General features: G+C 49.1%; 1 protein-coding gene across 1 annotated transcript in view; it reads left to right on the forward strand.

Annotated features, from left to right (window-relative positions):
• Positions 1 to 5192: 5192 nt before the first annotated feature.
• LOC100406344 (uncharacterized) overlaps positions 5193 to 13620 on the forward strand; it is a 57263-nt gene continuing 48835 nt past the window's right edge. The window contains 2 exon segments of the mRNA XM_035285467.3: positions 5193 to 5287; positions 7546 to 7630. Of these exon segments, the coding sequence (XP_035141358.3) occupies positions 7598 to 7630 (33 nt within the window). The 5' untranslated portion in view covers positions 5193 to 5287; positions 7546 to 7597.

Below are 13620 nucleotides of genomic sequence, written 5' to 3' on the forward strand. Positions count from 1 at the left end.
GCCAGGGCCAAGCTATATGTCGAAATTACTCCAGTGGGGAGCACTGAGGCATGAGAGGAAAGTCACATCATGCAGGAGCTGGGCCAAGCAATATGTAGCAGTCTCCACTTTGAACAAGTCTGAAAATAAGAAGGGTCACATCAACTAGGTGATGAACTCAGAAACATGTCAAAATGATTCCTGTCAGGAAGATCAGGTAGAAAAATTACATTATGAGTGCCGGGCCCAAAGTTATGTCACAATATCTTCCATGGAGAAAGCCTAGGCAAGACAGACGAGACACATCAAATTGTTGATGGGCCCAGAGGTATATCACAATGCCCTTGTGAATGGGGTCCAGGCAGAAGAGGCAAAAGAGCAACATCACCTTGGTGTTGGGCCCAATGATATGTTACAATGCTCCCCATGGGCAAAACCTAGAAAGAAGAGAAGAGTCACATCAGCTAGGTGCTGGGGCTAGCTATCTCTTTCAATACCCCCCAGGAAAAGAGAGTTAGGTCACCTGTGTGATGGGCACAGAGATGTGTCACAATACTTTCTGTAGATTGGACCTAGGCAAGAGAGTTACGTTAGACCCAGCAATATGTCACAGTGGTCCGTGTGGGCAAGGCACAGGCAGGAGAGTCACACAACCTGGTTATGGTTCCCCTATGTTAGGTGCAGTAATATGTCACGGTGCGCCCTGTGAGGAGCGCCAAGGCAGGAATAAATTTACATCACCTAGATCCTGGGTTCAGTGATGTGTCACAATCTAATCTGTGGACTGAGCCCAGGCAGGAGAGCCAAAAAACTCAGGTGCCAGATAAGGTGTATGTCACAATCGCAGCTACAGGAAGGTCCATGAATGAGAGAAACCATCCTGCACATGCTGAGGTTGCAGGTATGAGAATTAACACCTCCTTTATGTGGGATCTATGTTCTGGAGTTGCAGGCTCAGCCATGGACTTGATCTGTGCATGAGACCTTCAACTCGTCCTCTAGACTGTGTCTTCTTAGTGGACTCACAGTCTCTCAAGTCTCAGGTGTGCTGAATCTTGGTTTGAGAGTCACCAGCTTACCTGTAAACTTTATTCAAGAATAAAAGTCAATTTTTCAACTTTTGAAATTTTTATTATTATTATTATTATTTTGAGATGGAGTTTCGCTCTTGTGGTTCAGGCTGGAGTACAATGGCATGATTTCAGCTTACCACAACCTCAGCCTCCTGGGTTCAAGCAATTCTCGAGACTCAGCCTCCTGAGTAGTTGGGATTACAGGTGTGTGCCACCACACCCAGCTAATTTTGTATTTTTAGTAGAGATGGGTGTCCGACCTACCCTCTGCGGGAGGACTGAGCTCGTTTGGAACAAAAACCGGACCGCAAGTTAGAAGAAATTCCTTAAGTTCAGGGTTTATTGAGAGGAAAGAGCCTCCGGGCGGACCAGCTGGGAAGAAGAGGAAAATGGCCGTGCCGCTCAGAGGGGCAGGGTTCTTTTATAGGGGGGCTGAAGGACCGAGGGAGAGAGCTGAGGTGGTGGGCAACGTTTGGTCAGTTTGAACCGCTGGGCGGGAAGCTGGGGAGAGCTGATGAGGCAGAAGCCGGGCGGCGGGGAGCTGGGGAGTGCTGATGAGGCAGAAGCCGGGCGGGAGGTGGCTGCGGCTGGGCAGGAAGGCTAGGGCGGTATGTAGAGTGAGAGATAAGGGAGCCTCTTTGTGGGGGAGGGAAAGAGAGAGAGCTTTCAAGGTAGGGGCAGAGTTTTCCAAACATTCCCGACTCCTTAAAAGAAAAGAAAAAGAGGGGGTCAGGGGCGCCGGTTGTCTCTCTGGCTACTTCCTGCTGACAAGGGTCGACGGGGGGTTCTGAAGAGGTCTCTTTTCCTAAGGAGCCTGGGTGTTCGGGGAGAGGTCCGCTTCTAGCACTCGTTCAGGGTAGGGTTGGAGCAGCATCTGGTGGATGGTGACTCGAGTCAGTTCTTGAAAGCGCTGCTGTAGGAACTGTAGAAGGCAAGGAGCAATAAGATTAGGCAAACGGCTACTAGGGGCCCAAGCAACGGGGACAAGAGGGTATACATAGAGGAAGACCACCACGCTGTGGCTTCAGCCGAGAACTTCTGATTCTGCAGGTTAGTTTTGAGTTTCTGGAGGCTCTCGATTCGGGTTTCTACTAGGCCGGATTCATTGATGTAGTAACAGCACTCTTCTTGTAGGAAGATACAGGCCCCTCCTCGTTCAGCAGTGAGCAGGTCTAGGGCTCTTCGGTTCTGCAAGGCAACTTGGGCAACTGAGGTGATCTGTCTTTGGAGAGAGGCTAAAGATTCTGTAGAATTGTCGATGGCGGCCTGAAATTGAGAGGTGAGTCGTGCTAGAGCCTGATGGGAGTGGGCTAGGGCTCCTCCCCCTAGTCCGGCTCCTATGGCTGATCCGGCGAGAGAGAGACCTACTATGAGGGGTAAAAAGGCGGCCCGTCATACACGATGATGTATGAATTGTTGTTGGAACTCTGCTGGGGAGTAAATGGTTAATCGGGGTACGAGGGTTACTGGTAAGCATAGGCTGCGGGAGTGTGTAGAAGGGTTGAGGGTTTTAAAAAGTGTTCTGTTGCACCATCGTGTTCTCGGAGAAGAGCTCGGAGAAGGGTGAAATAGGGCAGGTAGGTAGATAGAGGAGGGGGGTCTGGTGGTAGGGGGGAGGAGAGTAAGAAGGGCCGTCCGTAGAGCAGCTCAAAAGGGCTGAGTTGTGAGGGGCCCCGGGGGCTTGCTCGGAGCCTTGTCAAAGCGATAGGAAGTAGGGTAACCTAGGACTGGCGGAGTTCGAAGGCAAGTTTTGTTAGGTGTTCTTTGATGAGGCCGTTGGCCTGTTCTACTTTACCCGAGGATTGGGGATGGTAGGCTGCATGCAGTTTCCACTGAATCCCTAAGGATGTGGAAACAGCAGTGGTAATCTTAGAAATAAAGGCAGGTCCGTTGTCTGACTGGATGGTAGAAGGAAGGCCGAATCGGGAAATGATGTCCCGGACGAGGTGCTCGGCTACAACTCCTGCGGTTTTATAAGCTGTGGGGAAAGCTTTGATCTAGCTGGAGTAAGGAAGAAGGGGAGATGTTACATTGCTGCAGGTCTGTCGCCAGGGCCTGGCTGAACAGGTGGGGGCTGTCCCGGAAGCCTTGAGGGAGGACCGTCCACGTTAACTGTTGAGACAGATTGGTGACAGGATCTTTCCAGGTAAAAGCAAAGAGGAAGTAGGAGTCAGGGTGTAGCGGGATAGAGAAAAAGCATCCCTAAGATCTAGGACTGAAAAGTGGGTTGTGGACGGTGGGATATGTGAGAGGATGGTATAGGGGTTGGGGACTACTGGATGGACCGGAATGACTGCTGCATTGATAAGGTGGAGGTCTTGGACCAGGCGGTACTGACCTGAGGGCTTTTTCACAGGCAGAATGGGAGTGTTGCAGGGGGAGTTTGCAGGAATGAGTAGTCCTTGAGCTTTCAGTTTATTTATGATAGGTAGGAGGCCGAGGCAGTGAACTTTGGAGATAGGAAACTGAGGGCGAGAAGGGAAGGCTGTGGGGTCTTTTAGGTGTATGAGTATGGGTCGGTGGTGTGAGGCTACAGTGGGGGTGTCACTATCCCATACTTTGGGATTTACGTCAGGGAGGAGTTCGGCCGGAGGAGGGGGGAAGGTGAGTTGGCGATGAGGGGTAAGAGGAAGGTCTCTGTGTGTGGAAAAGTAATGGTAGCTTGCAATTTTACTAGGATATCTCATCCTGGGAGAGGTACAGGGCAAGAGGGAATGACTAGAGAGGAGTGGGTAAAAATGGAAGGGCCAAACAGACAGGTTGAGGGTGGAGTTTGGTGAGGAGTGGAGGGGGACCCATCAATTCCTATAACAGAGACCTGGGAAGGGGTGGTTTTGCCTGAAAAGGAGGGAAGAACAGAGTAGGTAGCCCCCATGTACGCTCTTACCCGCTACCTGGAGCATGACCCTGGGCTCAGCAAGGGTAACTGAGGTTGAGGAGCCAGGGCCCTGTTAATCATCCCTGAACCCTAACAACTTTGGGATTGGAGATTCCTGAATGCCTGGCTCCTGACCAGCTGAGGCAGAAGCCTGGCTCCGGGGGATGTTACCCTGCTGCCCCCTCGTGCCAGAGTTTTGAGGAACTGAGGCCTGAGGTGAGTTAGGGCAATCCGACTTCCAGTGTCCCATGAGCTGACAAATAGGGCAGGGCTTGGTAGGAGGCCGTGGCTGGGGGCAGGCTTTTGACCAGTGCCTTTCTTTTCCACATTTGAAACATGCCCCGGGAGGGGTGCGGGTATTTGCTTTACCCTTGTTATTTCTGCCGGCCGAAGGGCTGCTACTAGGGCTTGGGTCTGTAGAGCGACTTTCTGCTTCATGCGAGTTTGGCGGGCAGCCTCAGCCGCATCTTCCCTGGCATTGAATACTTTAAAGGCCATTTTTACCAAGTCCTGTATAGGGGTTTCGGGGCCATCTCCTAGCTTCTTCAGTTTTTTCCAGATATCAAGGGCGGACTGAGATATGAAATGAGATGCTAGGACAGTCGCCCTGTTTTGTGAGGCTGGGTCTAGGCGAGTAAAGCAGGTAAGGGCGTCTTGAAGACGGGTGAGAAACAGGGCAGGGTTTTCATCGGGTAGTTGGGTGATTTCTCTCAGTTTGTCATAGTTTACAACTTTGTTAGATACAGTATCCATTCCCCTGAGGAGGTATCTAATCATGCGGTCCCTCTTGGGTATGTCAGACCCTCGATTAGCCTGATAGTCCCATTGGGGGTCTTCACCTGGGATTACTTCGGGGCCTAAGGGGATCTGGTTATCTATAGCATGATCTTTGTCTGCTTGGTTTCTGGCTGCAGCTAGGATGTGCTCGTGCTCCTCTACAGTGAGGGTGGAGGAGCAGATAACGCGAATATCATGGCAAGTGAGGCTGTAGGCTTGAGTGAGGTATTGGAATTCCTTAATATAGGTGGACGGGTCGGCTGAGAAGGATCCTAAATGTTTCTCGATTTGGGACAGGTCTTGGAGTGAGAAAGGAACATGGACCCTGACTAAGCCTTCAGCGCCTGCTACTTCTCGGAGTGGGGCCAGGATAGCTGGTTGGTGAGAGTGGGTGTGGGCCACCACCGGAGAGGCAAGAGGAAGTGCGGCCTCCGAGGGAGGGGCCCAGAGGGAGTAGAAAAAGAGCGAGGCATGGCCTCTGAGGTAGGAGGTGCAGAGTGAGTGGGGGAAGAGCGTGCCGCTGATGGCGACTGGTTGCTGAGGTTGGCAGGAAGGGACAGATGTTCAGGCAGATCCTCCGGTGAGCAGTAGGGAGGGGGAGAGGTAGTGGAGGAAGATTTACGAGGGGTATGAACTAAGAGGATTTGGTAGGTGGAGCAGGAAGAACATAGGTCAGGGTGGGTACGGAGGTCCCAAAAAGCCTGGACTTAAGGAATTTCATTGTCTTTGCCCGTGCGGCGACAAAAATCGTCGAGATCTCGGAGAGTGTTGAAATCGAAAGTGCCAGTTGGGGGCCAATGTGACTGGTTACTGAGTTTGTATTGGGGCCAAGCCACCTGGGACAGGAAGACAAGCTTTTTCTTTCTGAGGGTTTCGGAGTATCCCAATTTGGTAAAATTTCGCAGCAAGCACCCAAGGGGGGTGCCGGAAGTCATTTTGGACTCTGAATTTCCCATGGCAGGCGCAGCTACAGACCCTCCAGTGCGGATGGGCAGATGCAAAGAAAAGGTGTCCCCGTTCGCTTCAAATTCCCCGGAGTACGGTTAAGTATGGATAGGGAAGCGGTCAGAGGGGCGTCCCCCATCTGGAGGCTGTCCCTCGGAAGGCTCCTGGAGCCGGAATGGAGGACTTCCTCGGCTCGGCCGAGACTAGGCGAGGAGTCCGTGCGGAACGCCGGAGGGAGCAACTGCACCGTGCCGTAGGAAGAGGAGATGGGAAGGGCGGGGTAAAGCAAGAAAAACTTGGCTTACCTTAGTCGGAGCATGGAGGTGGCAGGGCCAGTGTTGGGTAGGTTGGGAGGGGGGCCGTGGCCGGGCCAATGGCCCCTCCCTCCCGGGTTTTCGGCACCACTTGTCTGACCTACCCTCTGCGGGAGGACTGAGCTCGTTTGGAACAAAAACCGAACCGCAGGTTAGAAGAAATTCCTTAAGTTCAGGCTTTATTGAGAGGAAAGAGCCTCCGGGCGGACCAGCTGGGAAGAAGAGGAAAATGGCCGTGCCGCTCAGAGGGGCAGGGTTCTTTTATAGGGGGGCTGAAGGACTGAGGGAGAGAGCTGAGGTGGTGGGCAACGTTTGGTCAGTTTGAACCGCTGGGCGGCGGGAAGCTGCGGAGTGCTGATGAGGCAGAAGCCAGGCGGGAGGTGGCTGCGGCGCGGGAAGGCTAGGGCGGTAGGTAGAGTGAGAGATAAGGGATCCTCTTTGTGGGGAGAGGGAAAGAGAGCTTTCACAGTAGGGGCAGAGTTTTCCAAACATTGGGGTTTCTCCATGTTGGTCAGGCTGGTCTCAAACTCCCGACCTCGGCCTCCCAAAGTGCTGCAGTTACCGGCGTGAGCCACCGTGCTGGCCTTTTTTTATTGGTTTTGAGATTCAGAATCTCAACAGTGGGCTGTGGAAGGATGATAATCATTACTGCCAGCTGGGTCTGCATATGAGTGTCACAATCTCACCTGTGTGTTGAGATGTGTTAGGATATTTTCTGTCCCACTTGAGGGCTTTATACTCTATGCATACCTGAGACCTTTATGCTGGTATGGACCTATGGTCATACCTGTGGTCCTGGGCTCAGGTATGAGACTTGACATGTCTCCAGTTGGCTGAATCTGGATAAGAGATTTCTTACCTGCTATGAGCTGGTTTAGAAATATTTTACCATTTCAAGTCTGGCTGGATATTCACATATGACAGTCACAATTTCAACTGTGGACTGTATCCACTTATGAGGTTAGAACCTCCGAAGTGAGCTCTGTGTGGGTGGGTTCCAATCCTAAGGGTTGCTGTGTTGTGCACATGAGAAACACACCTCACTTGTGTGCTAGGCTCTATGATGACACTGTCTGTACCATCCAAGAGCTTTACACAGTACGCAAGTGAATGCCAATTCTGTATGGTCTTTATAAAGAGAAGACCCAGAAAGTTATGTGGGTGCCAAACTTTGCAAAGAGACACAGAATCTCCGCTATTGGCTGGTTAAATGTATGATAGTCTTTTTTTTTTTTTTTGTCTTTTTGAGATGGAGTCTGGCTCTGTCTGCTCAGAGAGGCCTGCAGCGGCGCTGTCTCGGCTCAGCTCAGGGAGGAGTCCGTCCCTGAAAAGGCTGCAGCTTAGGTTGTCACTCAGTCTTCACTGAGCCCAGCATCTGATTACCTCTCCTGTCATTCAGGTCCTGAAGGGGCAGGGCCTTCAACGTTATCCAATCAAGGACGGTGAACTGGAAACCGTCCAATCAGACACGCAGCTGGAGCGGGACAGGGCGGCTTCCGGGTTTGCAGGGGCCTTTGTCTCTTAGAAGCTGTGGGAGCTGAATGTCTCATGTTTCCTACCCTGTGTCCTCTCCATGTAGAAGCCCAGCCTCTGTGGCATTGTGACCTGCAGGTATTGGGAGATCCACAGCTATGACGCCAGGACCCCCTGGAAGCCTGGAAATGGTGAGAGTGCCGGTCCGATCCGGGAGGGAGGGGGGGGGAAGGGGCTGTGGCGGGACTCAGGCCTCCCCAAAGTGGCTCCACCATGTGCGTCCGGAGTTCTCTCTTAGCTTGGCCTCAGCCCCCTTCAGCCATAAGATGGCAGCTGCGCTGAGGCCCGGCCCCAAGCTTTCTGTCCCTTACCTGCGCAGCGACTGTGCCCTTGCCTGGAGCCCTCTCTGGGCAGCTTTGCTCCCGCAGGTCCCTGTCCCTCCTAGATTGTGCAGGGACCACGGAAGGGTAGACACAGGAGAATCCTGACTCGTGTGGCGGGTTCATGAATGGGAAGAGCTTTGGTCTGTTGGGTTCCGAGTCTTTCTTTTTTCCTATTAAACATGTAGAGAAGTCACCGCAAAAATATTAAATAATTTAATCAAAAAGTAATTAAAAAATTGTAGCGTACCCAGCTATGCTTTGTCTTCCTGTGAGGTAGCTTGTCGTCCTGTGAGGTTGACCGAAAGGATGGAGAGTCAGGATTAGTAAGTTTATTTCAACCTGCCAGGCTGGCTGCCTCACCACAGGCAGTGATGGCAGCAGCCTGGCTTACAGACTGTGGAGGTTATATAGAAAGTTTGCAGGTGGCTGGGTGGTATTCTAAGAAAAACTGCCTCTTGGTTCTTAAGCGCTAGCATCCTGCTTAATTGGGTCACCATCCTGGGTTCCAGAGCCGGGTGCGACCACATCCTGGAACCCAGGTGCCCCTGTTTGTGTAAGGTCTGAATGAAGCAATTGAGGTTTAAATGAGGCAACTGAGGCCAGTTATTAAAATAAAGAAATTTAATCGGCTCCTGGGCGAGGTTCTGCGGTCCGGCCGATAGCCTTGCTAAGAGCCGGATGAACAACACCCACCCCTCTCTATGCCTGATAACAGTTTCAGGCAGAACACATTACTCAGCATTTGACTCCTCCATGCGGGCTCCCCTCGCCCACTTCTGCATTCTGCCCCCAGGTATTCAGCACTAGACTATGCACTCTCAGCACCAAGCTATGCATTTGAACCTCAGCACTAAACTGTGCACTCTCAGCACTAAACTATACAGCTGAACCCGCGAAAATTGAAGAAATCCCGCCAAGCCTTACCCAATGGCAGCCCACCCCATGCATCCTAGGCCAGCCCCCCTCTAACCCCCGTAAAACCCCCTGCCCTGAGAAGTCAAGCGCGACTTCTCTGGCCCCCTTTCCTTAGGACCACAGAACCTCGCGGGAGGTAAATAAATTGGTATCTGATTGTTCTTATACTGGCCTTAGTTTCCTTATTTTAAACTCGGCAGTAACCATTACAACGAGGGGCCAGAGAAGTCGCGCTGACTTTCCGGGGCGTGGGGTTTTTATGGCATGGTGAAACGGGCAACAGCAGGGCGCTTTGATTGGCTCCGGGGGAGCGGGATTGGGACGGGGCGGGCCGCCCTTGGCTGGCGGGTTGTCGGGCGGGTTTTTTGGGTGCAAGAGCTGGCTAGGATTGCATTAGCCTGGGCGTGGTTGGCTTGCAGTGTTCCTGTACGGGGCAGACAGCGGCAGGAGGGGAGGGGTGTGGAATATCAGGGAGCCTTCCGGGCGAGGATACCGGCCTGACAGTTTGCAGGGCGTGAGGCTGTTTTTGCTGTGAGCTCGGCTTAGCGGGGAGAACGGGGAGGGTGTCTATGGAATTGCCTTGCTGTGACCCTAACACGTCCATAGAAGGGGCTTGAAGAAAAGATGTGATAAAGAAAACCAAATTCAATTAATTGGTTAGGTACAGTTACATAGTTTCTTAATTTGTACAATCAAGGTGGACATTTCCTGGTTATGTATGCAGAGGTTAATTGGCAGTTTATACTTGGCTAAGCCTCAATTTTGTTTCCCCCAATTCAGTAATTTATAAAAACATGCGTTTGAGTCAGATTTCTTTAAAGTAGGCCGGGCGTGGTGGCTCACACCTATAATCCAGGCACTTTGGGAGGCCGAGGTGGGTGGATCACGAGGTCAAGAGATCGAGACCATCCTGGTCAACATGGTGAAACCCCGTCTCTACTAAAAATACAAAAATTAGGTGGGCATGGTGGCGTGCGCCTGTAGTCCCAGCTAGTCGGGAGGCTGAGGCAGGAGAATTGCTTGAACCCAGGAGGCGGAGGATGCGGTGAGCTGAGATCGCACCATTGCACTCCAGCCTGGGTAACGAGCGAAACTCCATCTCAAAGGAAAAAAAAAAATGATTCTCCTGCCTCAGCCTCCCAAGTAGCTGGGATTACAGGCATGTGCCACCATGCCTGGCTAATTTTGTACTTTTAGTAGAGATGGGATTTCTCTGTTTGTCAGGCTGGTCTCAAACTTCTGACCTCAGGTGATCTGCCTGCTTCAGGGTCCTAAAGTGCTGGAATTACAGGTGTGAGCCACTGCACAGGCCTAAGTAATCATTTTTTGACAAAGCATTGGATGGCACTTTAAAAAGGTTTGTTTGCTATTTGTAAATACTTTCCACGAGAAGAAATCAAATGTAATTTCCTGACGCTGTAGTGTAAAAAAAATAATTGTTCCTGTTTTGGCTTTATCTTCTACAGGCACAGAGTTTTTTTTTTTTTTTTTTTTTTGAGACTCAATCTCACTGTGTCACCCTGGCTGGAGTGCAGTGGCAGGATCTGATCTTGGCTCACTGCAACCTCTGCCTCTCAGGTTTAAGCGGTTCTCCTACAGGTACATGCCACCATGCCCGGCTAATTTCTTTTTTTTGTACTTTTAGTGGAGACAGGATTTTACCATGTTAGCCAGGATGGTCTCGATCTCCTGACCTCCTGATCTGCCTGCCTCAGCCTCCCAAAGTGCTGAGATTACAGGCATGAGCCACTGCACCTGGCAGGCACAGAGATCTTATCAGAATGTTTTTGGGTTAAGGTTTCCCTTTGGAAACTATGAGGTGAGATGTCTTCAACCACCCTTTGGTTTTGTTCTTGGTCCTGGGCTTCAGTACTGCCTGGGGATAAATCAAGATACCCACCATGGCTGTATCTGCTGGAGTGTCTGGTGGATATCAGCTCCTGGTCATTTTTAATTTTTTTTTTTTTTTTTTTTGAGATGGAATTTCGCTCTTGTTACCCAGGCTGGAGTGGAATGGTGCGATCTCGGCTCACCACAACCTCTGCCTCCCGGGTTCAGGCAATTCTCCTGCCTCAGCCTTCCGAGTAGCCGGGATTACAGGCATGCGCCACCATGCCCAGCTAATTTCTTTGTATTTTTAGTAGAGACAGGGTTTCACCGTGTTGACCAGAATGGTCTTGATCTCTTGACCTCGTGATCTACCTACCTGGGCCTCCCAAAGTGCTGGGATTATAGGCGAGAGCCACTGTGCCTGGCCTAATTTATTTTACAAACAGCAAAACCTAAAAACCTCTTAAGATGGTGGCTGCCCCAGGGCTGAGAGGAGTCTCCTTTTGTCATTCTTTTTTTTTCTGGACAATGGGATTATGAGTGTTTTTTTAAATTTATTTTTATTATTTATTTATTATTATTATTTTTTTAATTTACAAAGAACTCAAACAGATTTATAAGAAAAAACAAGCCTATTCAAAAATGGACAAAAGATATGAACAGACACTTTACAAAAGAAGACATATATGAGGCCAACAAACATGAAAAAATGCTCATCATCACTGGTTATTAGAGAGATGCAAATCAAAACCGCATTGAGATACCATCTCACGCCAGTTAGAATGGCAGTCATTGTTTTTTAAAGACATTAAGATTGTCTTCACCCAACCCAGTCTCCATTTCTTAGAGACACACTGCTGTTAAGCCAATCAGAAGCTAGTAAAAAACACAGAAATTTCTGCCCCTTGGATTCTCTAACTGAGCAGAGAAATAGTGAAATTAAAAATAGTGAAAATTTTGTGAAAGATTAAAGTTTTGGCCGGGAGCGGTGGCTCACGCCTGTAATCCCAGCACTTTGGGAGGCTGAGATGGGTGGATCACCTGAGGTCAGGAGTTTGAGACCAGCCTGGCCAACATGGTGACACCCCATCTCTAATAATTTTAAATTAAAACAAAAAAAAAAGATAAAAGTTTTTGTTGTTGTTGCTGTTTTTTTTTTTTTTGAGACGGAGTTTTGCTCTTGTTACCCAGGCTGGAGTGCAATGGCATGATCTCGGCTCACCGCAACCTCTGCCTCCTGGGTTCAGGCAATTCTCCTGCCTCAGTCTCCTGAGTAGCTGGGATTACAGGCACACATCACCACTTTTGGCTAATTTTTGTATTTTTAGTAGAGATAGGGTTTTGCCATGTTGGTCAGGCTGGTCTTGAATACCTGACCTCTGGTTATCCACCCACCTTGGACTCCCAAAGTGCTAGGATTACAGGCATGAGCTACGACACCTAGCCAAAAAATAGTATTTCAAAAGACAAAAATTTTAAGAAAGAAAACTGACCCCAGTTAGATGGTACAAGAACTTACAAAGTGACATGATCCTGGGCCACTCACTGGGGCATAGTGCAGTGTCTCCTGAGAGGGTGGTCATTGAGCACTTAGAACAGGATGGGGTGGGAGAATCTCTCAAGTGATTGGATGGCCATACTTGACACATAAGTCAGACACATCTGTTTTTTAATCAGCATTGCTACTCCCTGGGTTTGTGACATTGAAAACAATTGTTGTTTTCACTTATCTTGACCTCAGTTTTTTAAACTATAAGTTGCATTTCATTAGTAGGGCTTTAAAGGTAAGAAAATATTTACAAAGGTACCTGGGAGCGCTGTCTAATGCTGTAATCTCAGCACTTTGGGAGACCGAGGTGGGTGGATCAGCTGAACTGAGGATTTTGAGACCTATCCAGGCTGAAAGTCCATGAAAGCCCGCCACCATCCTGGCTAATTTTTGTATTTGTAGTAGAGCTGGGTTTTCACCATGTTGTCCAGGCTAGACTGGAACTCCAGATGTCAAGTAATCTGCCTGCCTCAGCCTCTAAAAGTTCTGGGATTACAGGCATGTGCCACCATACCTAGCCCTCATTTACTTTTACAGTTTCTTTTCTGTAGTGAATTAAGGAATTTTTTCAAGTGTGTATTTTTACATCTGTGTCATTACAAATGAAATTCCAAGGCTTAGTTTTTAGAATGCTACCAAGGAAAAGAATAAAAAAAAAACTTTCTATTTTGGCAGTAGAAAATGAATACAGTTCCATAAGAAAATAAGGTAGATAATTGGTGAGTTACATGGATTCATAAAAGCATCAGTTTCTTTTTTTGCAGGGAAAGTTTGTAATAGTGAATATCTCTATTCCTTATCCTGTTATTTTGATTTTTTGATCCTGTTATTTATTTTAGTTTCATGCTAAATTTTATGAGAGTAAACTTGTTACCTCCTAGAAGTGTTCACATATTACTAATTGTTTACTACATGATTTTTTGTGAAACTTATACAATAATACATTTATTGTCTGAAAGGAATACTTTTTTTCTCTTTCTTTTTTAATTTTTTTTTTTTTTTATAGAGTTGGGGTTTCACCATGTTGGCCATGCTGGTCTTGAACTCCTGACCTCTTGTGATCCACCTGCTTCAGCCTCCCAAAGTGCTGGGATTACAGGCGTTAGCCACCGTGCCCAGCCAGGAATAGATACTTTTGCTTTCCTTATTGAAGTATAAAATGTAAGGACCTGAAATTTTTTTTTTTCCCTTGGCCCAAGCGAGTTGGCTCACTCCTGTAATCCCAGCACTTTGGGAGGCCGGGCTGGGCAAATCAAAGGTCAGGGAATTCGAGACCAGCCTGGCCAACGTAGGAAAACCCTGTCGCTACTAAAAATACAAAAACTAGCCAGTCATGGTGGCACATGCCTGTAGTCCCAGCTACTGGGGAGGCTGAGGCAGAAGAATCACTTGAACCCAGGAGGTGAAGATTGCAGTGAGCTGAGATCATGCCACTGCACTCCAGCTTGGGCAATAGAGTGAGACTTCATCTCAACAAAAAATATATTTTTTCTTATATGAGTAA

This window comes from Callithrix jacchus, chromosome 22, assembly GCF_049354715.1.
Source record: "Callithrix jacchus isolate 240 chromosome 22, calJac240_pri, whole genome shotgun sequence".
NCBI classification, from domain to species: Eukaryota; Metazoa; Chordata; class Mammalia; order Primates; family Cebidae; genus Callithrix; species Callithrix jacchus.